Source organism: Puccinia triticina, chromosome 10A, assembly GCF_026914185.1.
Source record: "Puccinia triticina chromosome 10A, complete sequence".
Taxonomy (NCBI): Eukaryota; Fungi; Basidiomycota; class Pucciniomycetes; order Pucciniales; family Pucciniaceae; genus Puccinia; species Puccinia triticina.
In genome coordinates, this window is record NC_070567.1 from 203,962 (window position 1) to 221,342 (window position 17,381).

The following is a 17,381-nucleotide window of genomic DNA, read 5'->3' on the forward strand; positions in this document are numbered from 1 at the left end:
GGTGAATGAGCAATGTAAGCGTTGTTTGAAGTGAAGCTAGTTCTTTGGTTTCATCTTTGATCCACTCCAGGTACTCAATCGGGTATTTGGACTGTTGTGATAGATGTGTGACAGTCCGGGACATCTGGTTGCGGGCCGCTAGAGGCAACCCAATCCACCCCGCACCGTTGGAGATGCTCTAACCTCACAGCGGCCTCAAGGCATGTCATCCCGGTGACTTCAGAGGCGGGAGCCTGCCGTCCTCAAGCCCGTCTACCTTGCGTTGCCGTAGGCGCCATGAGGCCATCCTCCAGAACGATCTCACAAGGATGTCAGCATGGACACCTGCGGGAGATCCAACCATGGCGGCCTGAGGTTGGCCCCCCTGCGCCTCGGTCGGGTTGGCGCCCCCTGGGCTGCCCTAGGTGCGCGCCACCAGAGATAGCCGCAGGGCGTGGCTTGATGGCGTCCGACGACTGCAGGGCCCTGCTGGCGTCCGGTTGGCCGCCCTGCTGACATCCCACTTGCCCCGCTGTGTACATTGTGTAAGACACTACTTTTCTGCCTGATCTTTTGGAAGTAAACTACCAAGCCTTATGAGGGTTTACTTTCAAAAGATTATCCTATAAAGACATGTTTTACCATATGTAATGTAGCACGTTTCCTATTATTACGCTGCGTAATATGACGCTGCCAAACAGGGCCTTACAAATAATCATCCGTGTGTGAAGGTGCAACTGACAAAACACCTTACAGCGGGGAATTGACTTCTAGGCTCTACCTAAGTATCTACATATTTAGAATGGCAGCTGAGGTGGTTTTCACATAATTACCTTGGCCTCCAAAGAATATAAACCAACTCATTCATTCTAACAAGATACAACGGATTATTTTCTGTTTTTCATGGTGTATTTACCACACTAAAGTGGTCCAAGTGGCTAACAATAAAGTCAAACAAACGAACAAAAACTGGAAACAATATTCTCTCCGATCATCTTACTTAGTTGCCATTAAATTCTACTTTAAATCAATACAAGCGAGGAGAAAGCCAAGTAAACAAAGTTTATAAATATAGACAGGGTTTGCTTCCATTATCTTACACATATCCTTGACGAGGCGGTGCCCAATCTGTGAAAGGACATGAAACGCGCAAAGTTAGATGTAATCGACTGTGAGTTTCGGCAGGACGGGGAAAAAGGACAGAAAGTGGGACGCAACCTGTGGATGGATTTGGTGGCGCGGGGGGAGGTGGATTTATATACTTCGTATATCCTTGCGGTGGTGGTACTGGAGCCGCAGCCGGAGGGTAGGTAGGTGTGGCACCGCTCCAGCCTAGAATTGTACATTCGATTCAGTGGATTGAAAATCATTGCGCGACGAGACGTAAAAATCTTACCCTGAGCAGGTGGCTGTGGAGGCGGGGCAGAATAACCCGGGGGTGCGGGTTGTTGATAGCTTTGTCCAGCAGCAGGTAGAGGTGGATATTGAGGTGTAGAGCCTGGGTACCGAGGCGTGACGAGTGGAGTCCGACTACCAACCAGGGGTGTGCGGTTGGTGAGCATTGGGGTGCGACCACCGTGGATTGGGGTGCGTCCGTTGGGAGCAAGTGACGGTGTTTGGCGACCATAGATTTCAGACCTGCCTCCATGCCCAGCTGCCGTAGCTGCTGCTGCTCGCGCCGTATATTGGGTCTGCGCAGATCAGGGTCGATTGGAGGAGTGTAAGGAATCAAGTAATAAAACTATTTTTTGGATCAATGGTACGCGAACCTTAAATGCATTACACAGAGATAGCATGTCACCAGCTTGAGTGCCATGAAGTTCATACGCCCCAGGTGATACCTTTACGTTCTGTAGTAAATAATGACAGGTAGATATCAGCAAGCAAGCCCAGAGAAGCCGAAAACTGAGATGCCTTACCCATGTCTGCATTGGCGAATTCTTGTTGGCTTTGAATCCAATCAAGAAATTACCAGCCACCTCCTTATCAATACAAAATGCATAGGTGGACCGATCGGGATTGGCCATCAGGTAAGTTTTCAAAAAATTGGCTGTTTTGAGATTGAGTTGCGTAACCGTTAGGAACCGCGGATCAACACAGATGAGGTAGCAAAATTGTTCCATGAACGCTTACACATATCATCGGAGCTTCCTTTGTATTTTTCGTGTTGGATCATTTCTTCTACCTTCCGTGCCATCGCCCTAACATGAGAGACAATCAGCTCGTCAAGATCTGAATACGAGTATCGACCTCCAATCTTCAAAATCCTCCCAAGTGAGAACTCGTTGGGTTTGTCAAGCTCCAATACGTCTAAAATATTCAAGAGGAAACCAAAATTAGCTTTGCGCGCCCCACAATTACAGTGATAGATGAATTGTAACCGCTGACCGATGTGTTGGTAAATACCCGTGTCCACCTTCCATGTGACAGCCAAGTGATCAGTACCCCTAGAGCTAGGCCGGATCACACAATCTCCTCGTTGTAAGTTTGCAAGATGTTGCTCGGCCTGTCCAGCATTGAAGTTGTGAAAGTTGGGATGCTTGATAACTCTCTGAGTCCGGCGACTGCCCGTCTTCTTCTTTGTCTCCACTCGGTCTTTATCTATTTCCATCTGAGACATATCAAAATATGGATCGGTTTCCACTTTTTTTCGACCTCCCGAGTTGGCGGCCACGTAGTGGGGTTGAGAATTGAGCTCCACCGAGAAACGGTCCTTGTGGATTTCGACAACTACCGCCTGTGTTGTCGAACCCACTGAGAATTTGCTCATATCGGGTGTCCCTTCGTCCACCATGTAGTTCTGGTCGATAAAGCCCTCGATTCCGGAATCCAGCCGGACGGCCAAACCACGATCACGGACTCTTGTGATTTTAACCGGTATGAGTGTGCCTTGAGAAAGTGTCGCTTCATTTTCGCCAGTCCAGAGGTCAAACATCTGATCGGGCGTCAAGGGCTCAAACTGAGCTCGCGTTTCTTGGTAAGGATTTTGTAACTCAGACCTAATCTGATAGAGCGTCAATCTTTTCTTCTGTTGCATCAAACGACAAAGCTCTTCAGCAAAATCATCTAGATTCAGATCATCCAACTTCGCCGCTCCATTGCCATTGTCACTGGCCAACAGATCGCTGACGACTTGTGACGGCGGCTGTCCGGTAAGATCCTCTTCATCCAGCTCTTGAGCATCAGCAGCCATCTTCCGTGCAACATCGTAATCTTCAGGATGTATTCTCGTATCGTCTAAGATATCCGGATCGATCGTCCGATTTGGGCGAAGATCATCCTGATTGATTCGCAAGAATCCGGCACAATTGTAAAAAATGTTTTTGGTAACCAAGTTCTCAGTAATCAATTCATTCCGCAAGCTGAGGGTACCTTCCTGTGTTACAAAAATAAACGCGCCATGGGTCAACAATCTTGAAAATCCTGTATCATCAGTTGCAAGATGAGTTACGTACAATTTTTGGGCTGGCGTTGATGGACTTGATCAATTTCTGAGCTTTTCGTGGCCCAAGCCCACACACATACTGGAGGAGACATTGGTAATAAGGGTCGTTTACAGCGCGGTTAATGTCAACACCGACAGCGTTGACGATGTTGACCAGAGCTCGTTCCAAGTACAACTGAAGAGTCTCCTTCGGTAGAAATTGTTGATCGGCGTGAAAAGATATCGCAGTCAAATCCGATGCAGCAGCAGCATACTCATTTAACGGACTCTGAACGTATCGGGCCAAGGCGACGCAATATCTTCCAAGAGGTGGTAGCTCTCCAAATTCCTCTTCGGCTCGTTTACCTTGCTGGTTTAATCTTGCGGTATCGTCTCGGGCGACGATAACCGGAAAATTCAACTTACTGGCGGCCTCAGTGGTTAATTGACCTTGTGCGTTTTGCATTTCGGATTTCATCCGTTCAGATAATTCACCCGAAACCATCTTGACGTCTCCCAATAGTCTGTAAGTCGATGCGCTGAATCCGCCAACGACAATGACGTCTGGTGTACGAGTCTTCAGTAAATCTGCAAAGGCCTGGCGTGGATCAGGATCACGCAGGTTATCGAGCTTCATGTGATCCCGAAATCGCCCTGCTCGGTCCAAGAAGATCACAAAAACAGAATCACGCTTTGGATCACCTGCTCCGTTCGAAACAGCAACTACCGAGGGAACTTCGCCGTCGAAGAGATGGTTTGGACGGAAGGGAGCTACATCTGCGCGCTATTTCATAAAGTTTTCCCTCAGTATGTGAAATGCACGAGAAACCTAATTATCATACCAGTACATTGACTCACAAACTCCAGTTCATCAGCGCATTTCTGTGCCACGAACTCCTCGGCTTCATCCTTCAAGTAGTTTTTAGCCCAACGGGCTGCATCTGGTAGTAGCATATGCTCAATCGCATACATCAAAATCTCTTCCCGAAGTTCGTTCCATTGGGCGGATTCGTCAGAAGGATCATCAGACTTGAACATGCTGAGTAGCTCAGTTTTGATGTCGCGATCAGTTTGAGGGCTGAGGTGCACTTGCACGTTGACTAGCAGCTCTTCTTCAGCGGCCATGATCTGAAGATATTGAGAGCAGTGCTTGAGAGCCGAGAAGGGCTTCTGACAGAGATATTTGAAGACCTGGAAGGACACAAGGTTGATCTTCTCAGTGGTGGGTTACTGGGGCTACGATTTTGAGTGGAGAGCTTACGAAATAAGGATGAAGTTCGTTGATCTTGTGCATACCACTTTCAGTTGGCGTGACAGTGACTACTCCGTGATCTCGAAATAACTGCCGGACATGCTTTTTGAGTAACGGGTCACGTCCAATGTCGGTGCTGAGAATAAATTTAGCCGCTGAAGACGATGAAGAAACAGATGGAGGAAGCGCCAACTTGGTCAAAACAAATCTGCGCTGTGTATCAAGTTTCAAGAGCTGATAGCTTACCTTCGATCACCTTTTTAGGCTCTTCAAACTCAGTATCTGGATCGCAGAATGTTTCAGCATACGAGAGTGGTTGCAAGGGAGGGTTGTCCTTTTGATGTCTTTTCTCGTGATTCAGAAAATTGGTGGTTAGTTCACGAGCAGAGATGCTGATTTCTTTGGATAGGTGATTGATATTTGTACTCTTGGCACGTTCGTATCGACTTTCGCGCAGGGCCTTTTTGTACCTAACGGCCTTTTTGGCCTCGATGGCAGGTCCACTGAGACCCTCAGCATCGAGGTCGGCCATGGCATCAGCGTCCTCGCGGACATCGGCTTGTGCTTCACGCAATCGATGTCCATATTTTAGGGTGAGCCACTGCATCAGGTCGGCAACTTCTTCAACAGATTGGATGCCTGAAAAGCATTCTTCGAAGTAATCGTCTTCAGTCCCCAGTTTGTCGAACAGTCGCTTGAGACCCTTTTTACGCTCAAGCAGAGCAACATATTTCAGGGCGAGTGTATGAGCTTTCCAGAGTTCTTCACGGGTTAGAAACTGTATATCTCGACTTTGAGCATCATGAGCTTTGGGGTCATGGTAGGTGATGTAATCTTGCCGGCGCATGAAAACGAAAGGGACTTCAAAGTATTTGGTAAGGAAGAAATCCAAAACTTCCTTTACGGCGAGTATGAAATGTTCCTTCATTAGGGGCGGAAATCCGTGTCGATCGAGCTGGATGAAAGATTCAGTACATCGTTGCGAAATCCGTGGCGCAACCCATTCGGCGGCGCGCTCCAGCTCTTCTGGTCCAAGAACTGCCTCCGTAGAGTTGATATTTGTTAGGCCAGCAGAAGCGAGTTGAGTGCGTTCAGGTATATCGAGAAGTCTAATTGCTTCATCGGCCTCGGTCATCATACGCTCCTTGAGTTCACTCGGTTCAAAAATATCTTTCAGTTGAACGGCCGGGTTTTTAGCTTGGATGTCCTCGCCCTCTAGATCTGGGTCACCATCTAAATTCAAATACGCATTCTCCTCAATTTCCAATGCCCAACCGTAATCATCGCCGTTACCGAAAACTTCAATGACTTCATCCCAGGACTCTTTTGTGATATCGGAGACATCGGGAGCCAGATCGCCCATCAAGCGACCGGCCTGTTTTTGGCGCCCGGTGTTGCCTTGCGAAGAGCGTACATGCTTATCTTTCCTCTTGTTGGCTCTTGATGGTATGTTTGAAGGCTCGTCCTCTGGGAATTCGTCCTCTTCAATGAAATCATCCAGATCATCTCCACCAAGCGTGTCACGAGGGCGAGCAGAAGTTTCGAATCCGTCATCTTCGTCATCGAAAATCCGGTGTAAATCGTCTTCAACATCTTGATCGATGTTATCAGAAGCAACCGACCCCGCGCGCCGCAATCGTCTCTGTTGTTGTCACATTCACCGTTATGTAGTCAGATATAACTTTTCAAACAAACTTTATCGGATGCAAACCAGGATGTTTTATGTAGCACCTTAGCCTTCCTTTGCGTAGGAACTCCAGTGTTCTCAGCCAGCAATTCTAAATCATCTTCATCCAGGTCATTGTCTTCATCGTCATCGTTGGCAACTAGAAAACACATCACAGATAGTATGGAGATTAGCATATTATTGGTGCCAGAATATTCGAACGTAAATCTAGTAGTGGACATACCAGATCGATGTCTCTTCTTGCGTTCTGAATGCTTGTGTCGATGGCGATGTTTGCGTTTTCTTTTTCGTGATGAGCGATCCTCATCCTCTGACTCCGCGTCTTCTTCGTCTTCATCGGCAATAAATCCTGAGAATTAAGAAGAAGAGCTTCGTTGGATTGGAACCTATTTTCTGGATACATCGATCATGATATTCACCTTCGCGTACTGCCCTCTCTTCTTCACTCCCCTCCTCTTCTTCTTCGCTGCTATCTTCTAGACCGTTCTGCGCGCCTTCATCCTCCTCCACGACTTGGGTTTGTTCCTCGTTTTGCTCAACATCGTTTTCCGTAGGCTCCATCGCCTATACCGTTTGACAGGCTTGCTTGAGGTGTGTGGGTGAGTGTTGTAGGTGGTTGAATGAGGTTGGGTGTGTCATGAGCGTCGAGCGAGACTGGTTATCTATTTATCCGGCTGCACTGGTGTCACCTGGCGTGACAGGGCCGTGATACTCTAGGGCGGCGCGCATTGGGTGCGGCACAGCTGTTTGGCAGAGGGGTCACTCCGGGTTTTCTGCCTCCGAGTCTTGAGTCCATTTTGACCGTGCTGCAGAAATATGTTTTCTTTGCAGCATCCCCTCGTTGACATCAGCTAATGCTCAGATGCGCTAGATTTATTGCAACTACCCATTGTGATATTTTTTTGGATCAGTCATTCAGCCTGTCCTATTTGGAGCCCATCACGATAGCGTATGGCGAATCTGACAATTGTCAGCCCTAGAGATCGGCATCAACTCTGTACATAAGCTCATTTCAGAAGAACCTTAAATTTATTCTTGGAAGAAGTTCTACAGTTATCAAGGCTTTCTTCTCCCCAGAATTCTGAACAGTATGCATTGTTCCGTGCTTACAGCCAATCCCAACAGATTGTGAATTCTTAGAGATCTCCTACATTCCGTGGGACTGTTACGAGACATCACGAGCAAATAAATTCACTCGTCATCAGTTGTTCCTCTTTGCCAGAAAACTCTTGCCTTTGACGAAGCGTGCCAATTGCCTGCACCGAGAGCTATGAAAAACATAAACCGCAGACGGGCCCATGCAACGCATCTGGGTACGGTAAGAGACTCTGCATATATAAGCCGTGCTCATATTCGTTCCTGAAGCAAAAGTCAAACCAAACGAAAATGAGGAAAGGAAACGCATATTACATAATCATCCAGAAAGGAAAAGAGAGAAAGAAAGGAAAAGGAGTAAGAGAGAATCGGGCATCGAGAAGAGGAGAAACAAAGCGTTGATCGTTAAGAAGAAACCGCAGCCAAATAAAATTAATAAATGAAAAAAGGATGAATACAAAAAACAAAAAACGTGAACCAATTCTTCCGCTTCCGATAATGCGTAATTACAACATAATGAGATAGTTTGCTTTTGTGCGTTTTGGTACATCCTTATAAGAGAAACGAGTCCAGAAAAAGATCAATTTCCGAAAGAAAAGAGGATAACGACGACGAATGATCTTAAGGGAAAGAGAGAGGGGGTGGGAGGAGAAGAATTACGGCTCGTCCCAGAAGGCCGACTTAGGGTAGTCGGTCAACGCGGCGGCAGCAAGGTCAGTGAACCAGACGACGGGCTTGAGGTTCGAAGACTTGACGAGCGCGGTGGGGTTAACCCGGTCTTCCTCCATAGGCACGTCGGACTGGATAGAGCGATCGAGGCCGTCGGAGACGATCTCAGCGAGCTCGGTGCCGACGGCCAGGAAAGCGAACTGGCGGGCGGCGTTGAGGACGGGCAGGGTGAGCGTGATCCGGTGGGAGGGCGGGTCCCAGGCGTCGCCGAGCCAGGCCACGAACCAGTTCGACTCGCCTAACATCGGGTGGGAGGGGTACAGACTGCCCACCTGACCCTCCTCGCCCACCGAGATCAGAATCAGGTCGAACTCGGGCGGCTGCCCCGTCTCGTGACTCGCCTCCGGAAACAACTCAATCAGTCGGTTCTCGTATTCATCCGCCAGACTGTCTGCTAAACTGTCCAGGCCTTCCGGGATCGTCTTGGTCTCCTCAATATCCGCCTCCGTTAATTCGGCGATCGAATGCACCTGGCTCCTCGGAATCGGCACGTGCTGGATGATCGACTCGGTGAGCGCGCTGAGCACTGACTGGGGTGATCCGAGCGGCGCAATCGCTTCTTCCACTAGGAAGATTTCCCATCGTTCCCATCGGATCCGATCGTCCCCTACAAGCCCTTCACCAAGGATCTGCGGCAGGATGGAGCCGCCTAGTGCCAGTTGAAATTTCCCGTGTCTTTGAATGGCCACCTCTTGGGCTTCAAAAACAAATTGGCCCAAGGCTTCACTGATCTCCGTCAGATCTTGAAACGGAAGTAAAATCGGCGATGGAGGAGCGGGGGTGGCTTCATCGATGGCCACTGATTCCAGCTGCACTTCGAGATCATTATTCGGGGGTGTCGGCGGACGCTTCGTGATCGAGGGTAATTCGGGCACATCTACTTCTTCGCTGTTGTCTGTCACCGGTGTTTGGCCGCTCAATTCACGGATACGGTCAAGACTGAACCCATTCGATTGATGTTCAAACGACGATTGCTCCGAAGGACTTGACTATAATCATACAAAAAAACAAGACTTCAATTTTCATTCACTTGCCTGGGGAAATTCGAAGAGAAAATATGTTTACCTCCACGCCGTGGGGGATGTCATCTTCTATGCCCGAGCGATCTATACACACAGAGACGAATATATAAGTGATCACATAAGAAAATTACTCTGTCCAAGAGTCAGAGGGGGGAAACGAACCTGTGGTTGCCGCAGAAAGAGGGTCGGACAGATCCATCGTCAGATTAAGTGGCGGGAAAATCGGCGAGTCGAACCGGCTAGACGACTGCTGATTGAGGCCAGCGCTCCCGAGGCCTCGTTCGACAGGCACAGCGGCATCGACCGTCAAGGCGTGTGTCGGGGAGGATTGGGCCGAGGAGCCGGGGTTGTTGGGGGCTTGGCTGGCGGGGCCTGGAGCTTGGTCGAGGAAGAACGGAGAGTCTGAGCGGGCTTGCTCGACCACATCCGTGGTTTTTTCCACTGATGGAATCGCCAGATCTTCGAGGATGGGAGCAGTAGGTGTTGATTCTTCCTCCTCGGAGATTGGTGAGTGGTTTGCTTCGGTTTGCTCAGCCGACGACGGCCCATGGGGTGCTAGGCCGTCCCGCTCCGAAGATTCGGCATGTGCTAGATTGAGAGCAAGCGGGAGAGTCCGTGGTGGGGAGGGCGCACTAGCTTCAGATAACGAGACTTGAGGGATGTGCCAGTCCGCTTCTATTTTGGGGGGAGACAGGAAGCTTTCCTCATCATCAGCGGTGAGAGCGGCGTCATAGGCAGGAAATTGTTTGGCAAAGCTGGGCGAAGCGCAAGGCGTTAAGAGAAGTCGCTCCATCAAAGGAGGGGAGGCCAAAGGGAGGGGCGAGATCTCTGAAACCATATCATCTACATCCATTTCGCCAAGCAAACGGAGTGAGTTCATTTGGCATTCAGACGAACCTGATGATTGTACCAATCCATTTTCAGCCGATCCTTCTACATCCTTCTGATTCCCTTCGGCGTCTTGTGGTGAAGCGTGACTGGGATTTGTTGGGGTAGCTTGTTCATCCGACTTGACCACAGTTTCACCCAACTCGAGTCCCAATCCATTAGTCAAACCAGCAGACTGCTGTCGAGAAACCTGAACCTGAGGATCAAAAACATGCGGTTGAGTTTCTCCAGGCAAAGGACCAAAATCCAGTTGAGTTTCGTCGATGTTTTCGGGGGATGTAGATAGCTCATAAGGCATCTCTAATTGAGGTTGGGCGCTAGCCCTTGGGGTAGACTCTGCATGAAACTCTGATAGATCTTCGGGATGGACATCTGCGATTTCGGACACCGACTGGTCGAGGAACTGTGCGACACTCGGGGTGATCATGCTAGCCTCTGCCATAGATGACATGCACACCTCCTGGTCGGACTCGATCAGCATGCTGGATGATTGATCACTGACGGGGGTCTCGTGAGATTTGAAGTCAGGAAACTGGGGCTGAATGGTGTTGATATCGGTCGAGCCCTTAGCGTGAGTAGCTACGGATGGGGTTGTTGCCAACCTACTCATCAGATCAGGCGATGGTAGCCGATCGGGTGAAGGTGGGGTAGGCGGCCAGTCATCATCGGTTAGCTGATGCAGGGTTGTCTGACTGTTCATCGACAAATTGCCTTTGGAAAAATGGGAACAAGATCCCTCGGATTCCCCGTCAACGTCAACTTGTTCACGACTCTCTTCTTCGGGTTTGCGCAGTTCCTTGATAAAGCATACAAAGCTGAAGTAAATATCCGATCGCCATTCCTCATTAAAGTTACAACCACATACCTCGACATCTATTTCTCTGACAGTCGAATCCTCGGCAGCCCCACCAAAGAAGGCAAAGCCTAGCGCCGAGGGGGAAGCCTTCAAGGCAGCCGCTGGAACGGCATGCGAGAACTCATTTTTGGCCGCGACGGGATGGGTGAAGGGCAGAGAGGGGGAGATGATCTTGCGTGACTGGCTAGCTGGGGAACGATCGGTAGGGTAAAATGATTGGGGGAGGTGCGATGGGATGATTGCAACCGGGCTGGTCAGCAGCGCCGATCTGGCGATAACATCGGTCTCCTGCTCGGACTGTAAGAAGGTTAAAGGTCAGTGGGAAAATGAGTGCAAAAAATTATTGATCAATCGAACCTGAGAATGCGGCGCCTCAAGTTCACCGTAGTACTCCTGCTGTAACGTCGAGGGCAAAGCGCGCAACGCCAAAGGGGACACGGCAGGGGTGAGACTAGCGCCGCCCTGAGAGTCGAGCTGAGAGTACTGCAACGAGGGGGTGAAGAGCCTGGCGGTTGGGGTTAGGGATGGCTGCGACGGCGAATGGAAGGCACCGGAGAGCGTGGTCTGCATGGCCGCCACCGGGCTCTTGGGAGCAATGGTCGCCGTCTTGGTGGACTGCTCCGTCGGGGCACTCATTGATTCCGGCCCGGGTGAGAGCTGGTACGCGATCCCTCGGGACCCATTGACTTGAGCCGAGAACGGTGGGAATGGCGCGGGTGTTCGTTTGGCTTGCCGTGTCACCTGCACCTGATGAGAAAACAAAAATGTTAGTGACTGATAATTGGGGAGCCGGGCGAAGAAAAGCCTACCACTTCGAGTGATGCGGAAAGACGGGGCGGGAGTGGTGGATATAAAAGATCCTCCATGTAGGGATAGACCGCGCGGTACACGATGAGATTGTACGGATAACCAAACGAACTCTCATCCTTTGGACAGCTAGTAGGAGCTTGTTCTTCAGGTTGGGGTGCCTATGAGGAGAAGGATACGGCAAAAAACGTAAGCGATGCGATGCAAAAGATATTTCAATGATAGTGAGAGACCCTTACCACGACCACCTGGCTGCCCATAGATGTTTCGGCGAGATCGGGTTGGGGGCAAACAGCGGGGGGCGACACGGACAAGTGCCTGGTCCGAGGCGGGGTGATGGGCTGGGTGAAGGCCAGAGGAGCGTACAGCAGATCTCCCAGATGGGGATAGACGGAAGGATAGACGCTCAGATTCTGCGGATACCCCAGATCAGCTTTCGACATGGAAACTATGGACCGGACAGTTGAATCTAATGTCTCCAAAACGGTTGCTTGATCGAGACCAATTGTCTGATCTAAATCTTTGACCTGCTCCAGCTCCACCACCTGCTCTGATTCTACCACCTCGTCTAGATCGACTTGACACTCTGAACTAATCACTTCGCGCTCTGCTTCACGCTCTAGAGCAATCACTTCGCAATTCTCTTCGACGACTTCAATGGCCTCCTCAACAACCTCTTGTCTCGGTATACAGGCCTGGGGCATCGCGACGAGAAGATTTTAATGCCAGTGTACGGAGCGATGAGAGGTGATCATGGTGGACAAAAAGTTACTCACGACTGGATTTAGCGTGGCCGGATTGCAGAGAGCCTCTTTGGACAGTGATCGTACCTCGATGATCGGTGGCGCGGGGCAGTAAAGCATCTGGTCGATGTAGGGGTAGACGGCGGGATAGACCCTGAGACTGTGTGGGTACCCAAACCCGGCCACATCGATTGCTCGGACTTCGAAGCTGCTGGCCAAGGGCGACGGCGGGCTGGCCGGCGCCTCGTCTTCAGTTCTGCACTGTGAAAACAACCCGTCCGAATTCTTTAGCGTCGAGAGAAACAACTAGACGAAAAGACTGAAACTTACCGTCCGGTCATCAATCATCCCTCGCTCGACGATGCCGGATGAATCCGTTGGTTTAGCCTGGACGATCGGACTCGGTTCCATGCCTTCCAATTGAAGGCCACCGAGGTTCGCCGCCTCAGCAGAGACTTGGGTCGAAGGAGCAGCACCGCCGAGAGGAGTGGTGCGCGGGTACTGGGTCTTAGCCGCGGCGGCCTGGTCGACGAACCAGACGACAGGTTTGTGGGGCAGCTTGACGAGACTAGCAGGTCTGGTGGCCGAGGGCTGGAGGTCGAGGACGTCGGCGAGGGCGGGGCCTTTGCTCGGGCCGGCACAGACGAAGGCGAGCTCGTGGGCCGCATTCAGCACCGGCAAGGTCATCGTGATCCGGTGGGCTGGGGGCTTGGGAGAGTCGTTGCACCAGCTGATGATCGCCTCGTCGTTCAGCAACTTGTGCGAAGGGAACAACGAGCACACGTGTCCGTCCGGACCCATCCCGAGGAGGATTAGGTCGAACCGCGGCAGCTGGTCTCCATCCGCTGACCAATCTAATTCTTCTAAGACTTGGGCCATGTAGATCGAGGACACTACCGGCGCCATCTCGTCTCCGTCTATGTCATCCGGCGGAAGACCCATGATGCTCACTAATTGACTTCGATCAATCGGTACCTTATCGAACAAGGCCTCCATCACATTGGCAAAATTCGAGTCTGGATGGTCCAAGGGCACTATCCTTTCATCGGCAAAAAACACTTTCCTGTAAAAAATAAAAATAAAAATGTCAGAAAATTAAAATTGACAGGATAGGGAAGGAGTGACTAACCAAGTTTCCCACTTAATCTTAGGGTTGTCGATTAACCCAGCAGCCATTAGTTTGGGCAAGCTTCCACCGGAGATTGCCACGATGAACTTTTGATGTCTCTTGAGGGCTTGATCTTGAGCAGAGACGATGTAGTTGCTGAGATCGTGGGAGATGCCGTCGGGGGTTTCGTAGCAATGCAAGATGGGCGCGAGTGGATCGACGACGAGCGGATCGGGTTCGACAGGCTGACTGCTGCTCTGGCCACCAAAGATGCTCGACAGCAGGTTGTTGCCGAGCGAGAGACGCGGCTTGAAGAGCGATTTCGAGCGCGTGGCAGGAGATGAGGTGACCGAGGATGGGGTGGATTTGGAGGCAGGGTTGGCGGCAGGCAAAGGCTCGATTTGGGTGTCTATCGAGCGTCGGGCATTGAAATGGGGTGTGGAGTGGGAGGAAGAAAAGCCTTGGACAACGGGTGAATGGGCAAGAAAGTCGAGGTTGGGCTCGGATTTTGGGGGAGGGAGCGGTAAGGGAGGGATGGTGGGTGAGCTTTCGAGGGTTCGAGTGCTACCCTTGGGAGAGGAGTGGGCCGAATTGGATGGACTCTGTTCGGAAGAGCCGAAGGACTTGGCCAGTTGGATCACTTTCGACCTGGTGGGTGGTGGGGGTGCAACCTTCGGAGTTTCCTTGACTGGTGGTAGCGGAACAGGTTCGTCATCACGAACACTCCTAATCGATGGGTTCGAGCGGATCAGGGCTTCCTTGGCCATAGCCTTTTCGTTGACGAGTCTGTTCATCTCATCGATCATCTTTTGGGTCTCTTCATCTCCCTGGGCGGTTTTCAACCGGCGTTTAATCAGTTCTTGTTCGCCCGAGAATCGGTTCACGGAACGGCCAAGGCTTGGCGAGAAGGATGAGCCTTCGGCGGATTTAGGGTGGCGAAGGGGTTCTGAGAGATGCTTGGACTTGGCTTCGTCTTTAGATACTCTGCTCTCAGGAGACAAGTTGCGGGTTGGGAGTGATGCACCGGTGTTTTCAGAGACGGAACGACTGAGAGGATCAGGTAATGCGAGACGGGCCTCTGGTTTGTTCTCCAGAACACTAGCCGAGGTGCTCCGAGCCATCGAAGTTTCGATTTGAGCAGATCTAGATATCCTGCTGTCTGTTGGTGCTGCCAACTCTTCCGTGGCCGTTATAGTGACTGTCTCGCTTGACTGGGCCGACGGGTTGTGGAACTGTGCAACACTAGGGGTGATCAGACTGGCCTCTGCCATGGATGACATGCACACATTCTGGTCGGACTCGATCAGCGCGCTTGATGATTGATCGCCGACTGAAGTCGGATCAGCTGAGCGAGTTTCCGCTTCGATCGACTCAGATGACTTGATGACCTCCATCTGCGGAGCGGGGTTATCCAGAGCAACCGTGGTTTGAATTTCAGGTAGTCGAGCCATCGTCGATCCCGACGCGGAGTTGTCCTTGACTTCAGTTGACTGGATTATGTCGACTTCAATCTCATTGGAAATGTTGATCTCGCTGCTTCTCGATTGAGCAGACTGGACTTTGCTCGTCATTCCAGACTCGGTAGCCGAGTGCGCAGATGAGGTGATGACAGTGATCGATCGGTCTGGCTTGTGGTGACGAACCGGTGTGGTGTTGGGTGATCCAGCTTGCTGACCACTGCTTGGAGATGCGCCCGATGGGGTCGTGAGAGGAGGGTTCTCCGCGGAAGCTGATTCGATCGACCGCTGATGGTTGGATGGTTCGGTGGGGTCGATCGGCTTGGAGAATGATCCATCATGTTGGGGAGTCGACATGGCACGCTGCTGCTCGTGAGCCTGGAGCGAGAGCTGCTGTTCCTCTCTGATAATCCTCTGCTCGTCCTCGAGTTGTTCGGCAAGCTCGATCTGCTCGCGCTCCAGGGTGGCCTGACGGAGCATGGTCTCCTGTTGGATGTGCCAGTTGTCCTCCTCGGCGGCAGAGAGTTCTTCAGACTCGACGAGTCGTTCGAGTTGCTGGCGATGGTAGGTTTCGGCTGATGAGATGGTGACTGGTGAGATGATAGCCGTCCGACCAGCATCATGGCTTCCTGAGACGTATCGGGACGGGGAGGCTTGGGTTGACTTGATCGAAGCGGGCGATCTAGGCTGGCCGTCGAGGTTCTCTGGGTGGCCGTTCGGGAGCTGCTTGTTGCTATCATCTGTGGCTGATGACTTTGCACTGCCTCGTCGGGCGGAGGTGATGAGCGTTCGGACTCCTTGGGTTGAGGATGAGGCTACGGGCTGTTCTGTTAAGGGCCGAGGAGGGAGGCCGGGGATGAAGTTGGTGGAGGTGAGCTTGAGTGAGTGTTGGATCTGAGTGCTTGATCGGTTGGATGGCTGGCTGGCGGCTGCCCAGGCATCAAACCAACGCGCCTTTTTCAGATCGATGTCGAATTCGAGCCGACCAGCAATGGCTGTAGGAGGGGGGGGGGGAAGGAAGAGGAATCAGCGTTGGATGTCGAGATCAGTCTGTGGTGGGCTGAGGACTGACGTAGACCGGTTGAGGCTTGGAGACCAGTGCAGGCCGGGGGGCTGTCTTCGAAGGCCCAGCCAAAGAGGACGCTCCAGGATTCGTCAGTCACTCTGGGGCCGGGGATCGGAGGCTGGTCGGCAGCGGAGATGGAGAGATGAAGGCTCAGCCCGCCGGTTGAGGGCAGTGAGAATTCGCGTGCGATTGAGGCTAGTTGGAGGGTCAACTGGAGGAGGCAGGATGGTGTGTAAGTTTTTTGTTTTTTGGGGGGTTTGTGAGTAGGATCAAGGGGGACTCAACGGTGGCTTGGAGGGGCAGGAGGAGGCCAGCAGAGTAGCGGCCGGATGCGCCGTAGCCGTGTGCGAATCCTGAGACATGGGGTGGCGGGGGGGAGTGGGGCAGGAGTGCTGGGGGGATGATGATGACGGTCCATCTGGTGGCGGGGCGCTTGGAGGGTGTTCCGAGGACTGGATGGGCGAGTGGGCGGGGTGCGGATCCGAAGGAGGCGTTTCTGGAGTGTGCTTCGGGGTAGAGTGGCGAGGGGGAGTTGTTTGGCTGGCTGTTGTTGGTGTTGTTGCAGCTGTAGGCGAGCATGCTGAATGGCCGTGCTCGTCTGCGGTTGGCCATCGAGGGGGAGTCGTCGAGGGAGTGTGGCGGGGTGCTGATGCCCTGGAGTTCCCTGGGCTGGTCGAGTGCTCTGTGGTCGTCCATTCCGAGGCTTTACGGGGGTGGTAGTTGGTTGGTGGTTGGTTGGTGGTGGTTGGTGGAGTGTTCTGTGTTATATTTTATCTAAATATTTGTTTTCTCGAAAATATAATATTGATTGTCGAGGCCATGCCGCTTCGCCCAGCAACCGAGCCAGGCCATCGCCGAGCCCGAGGGAGCTGACCATCGTCGTCATCTTACATCATCGCCATCCCAAATAGCCAATCCCCAGAGGCATGCCTTTTCCTTTTCCTTTTCCTGAGTTGGATACCCCTTGGCAACTTAATGACACCACAGAAACGCTGGCTGCAGAACGCTGGACTAGTTCCGCCAGCTGCTTACATATTTACATACAGTCTGACCAGGGAGACAGCTACCAGCCATGCAACCATGATCACTGATACCAGCGAATCGGCAGCCGGGCTCACCCGAACGCCGGCTCGATCAAATCTGTAACTAAATACATTCAGATCGTAAGAAACCCTGGAATCGAAAGAACTCACACCACCGGAACGGCACGAGTCACGCGCAGTAAGGCTGGGCATCACCATGCAGTCTCAGCCAGGAGATCTAGTCTG

At 51.7% G+C, this 17,381-nt stretch overlaps 2 protein-coding genes across 2 annotated transcripts; both read right to left on the reverse strand.

The window, feature by feature from the left end:
* Positions 1-1,075: 1,075 nt before the first annotated feature.
* On the reverse strand, positions 1,076-6,903 carry PtA15_10A18 (uncharacterized protein; the record flags this gene model as incomplete). Its single annotated transcript, XM_053160341.1, has 13 exons — positions 1,076-1,107; positions 1,376-1,670; positions 1,749-1,829; positions 1,899-2,029; positions 2,113-2,289; positions 2,368-3,355; positions 3,435-4,187; positions 4,262-4,594; positions 4,665-4,810; positions 4,902-6,297; positions 6,387-6,481; positions 6,566-6,691; positions 6,762-6,903. 13 exons carry the CDS (start codon positions 6,901-6,903, stop codon positions 1,076-1,078), a joined length of 4,695 nt encoding a protein of 1,564 aa, XP_053024154.1.
* Positions 6,904-8,093: 1,190 nt separating this feature from the next.
* Positions 8,094-16,809, reverse strand: PtA15_10A19 (uncharacterized protein; the record flags this gene model as incomplete). The annotated part of the gene is made up of 12 exons (XM_053160352.1): positions 8,094-9,155; positions 9,232-9,272; positions 9,351-10,764; positions 10,942-11,229; positions 11,290-11,679; positions 11,742-11,900; positions 11,979-12,434; positions 12,516-12,743; positions 12,813-13,545; positions 13,612-16,042; positions 16,120-16,324; positions 16,399-16,809. The coding sequence occupies 12 exons, from the start codon at positions 16,807-16,809 to the stop codon at positions 8,094-8,096; spliced, it is 7,818 nt and encodes a 2,605-aa protein (XP_053024155.1).
* Positions 16,810-17,381: the final 572 nt, after the last annotated feature.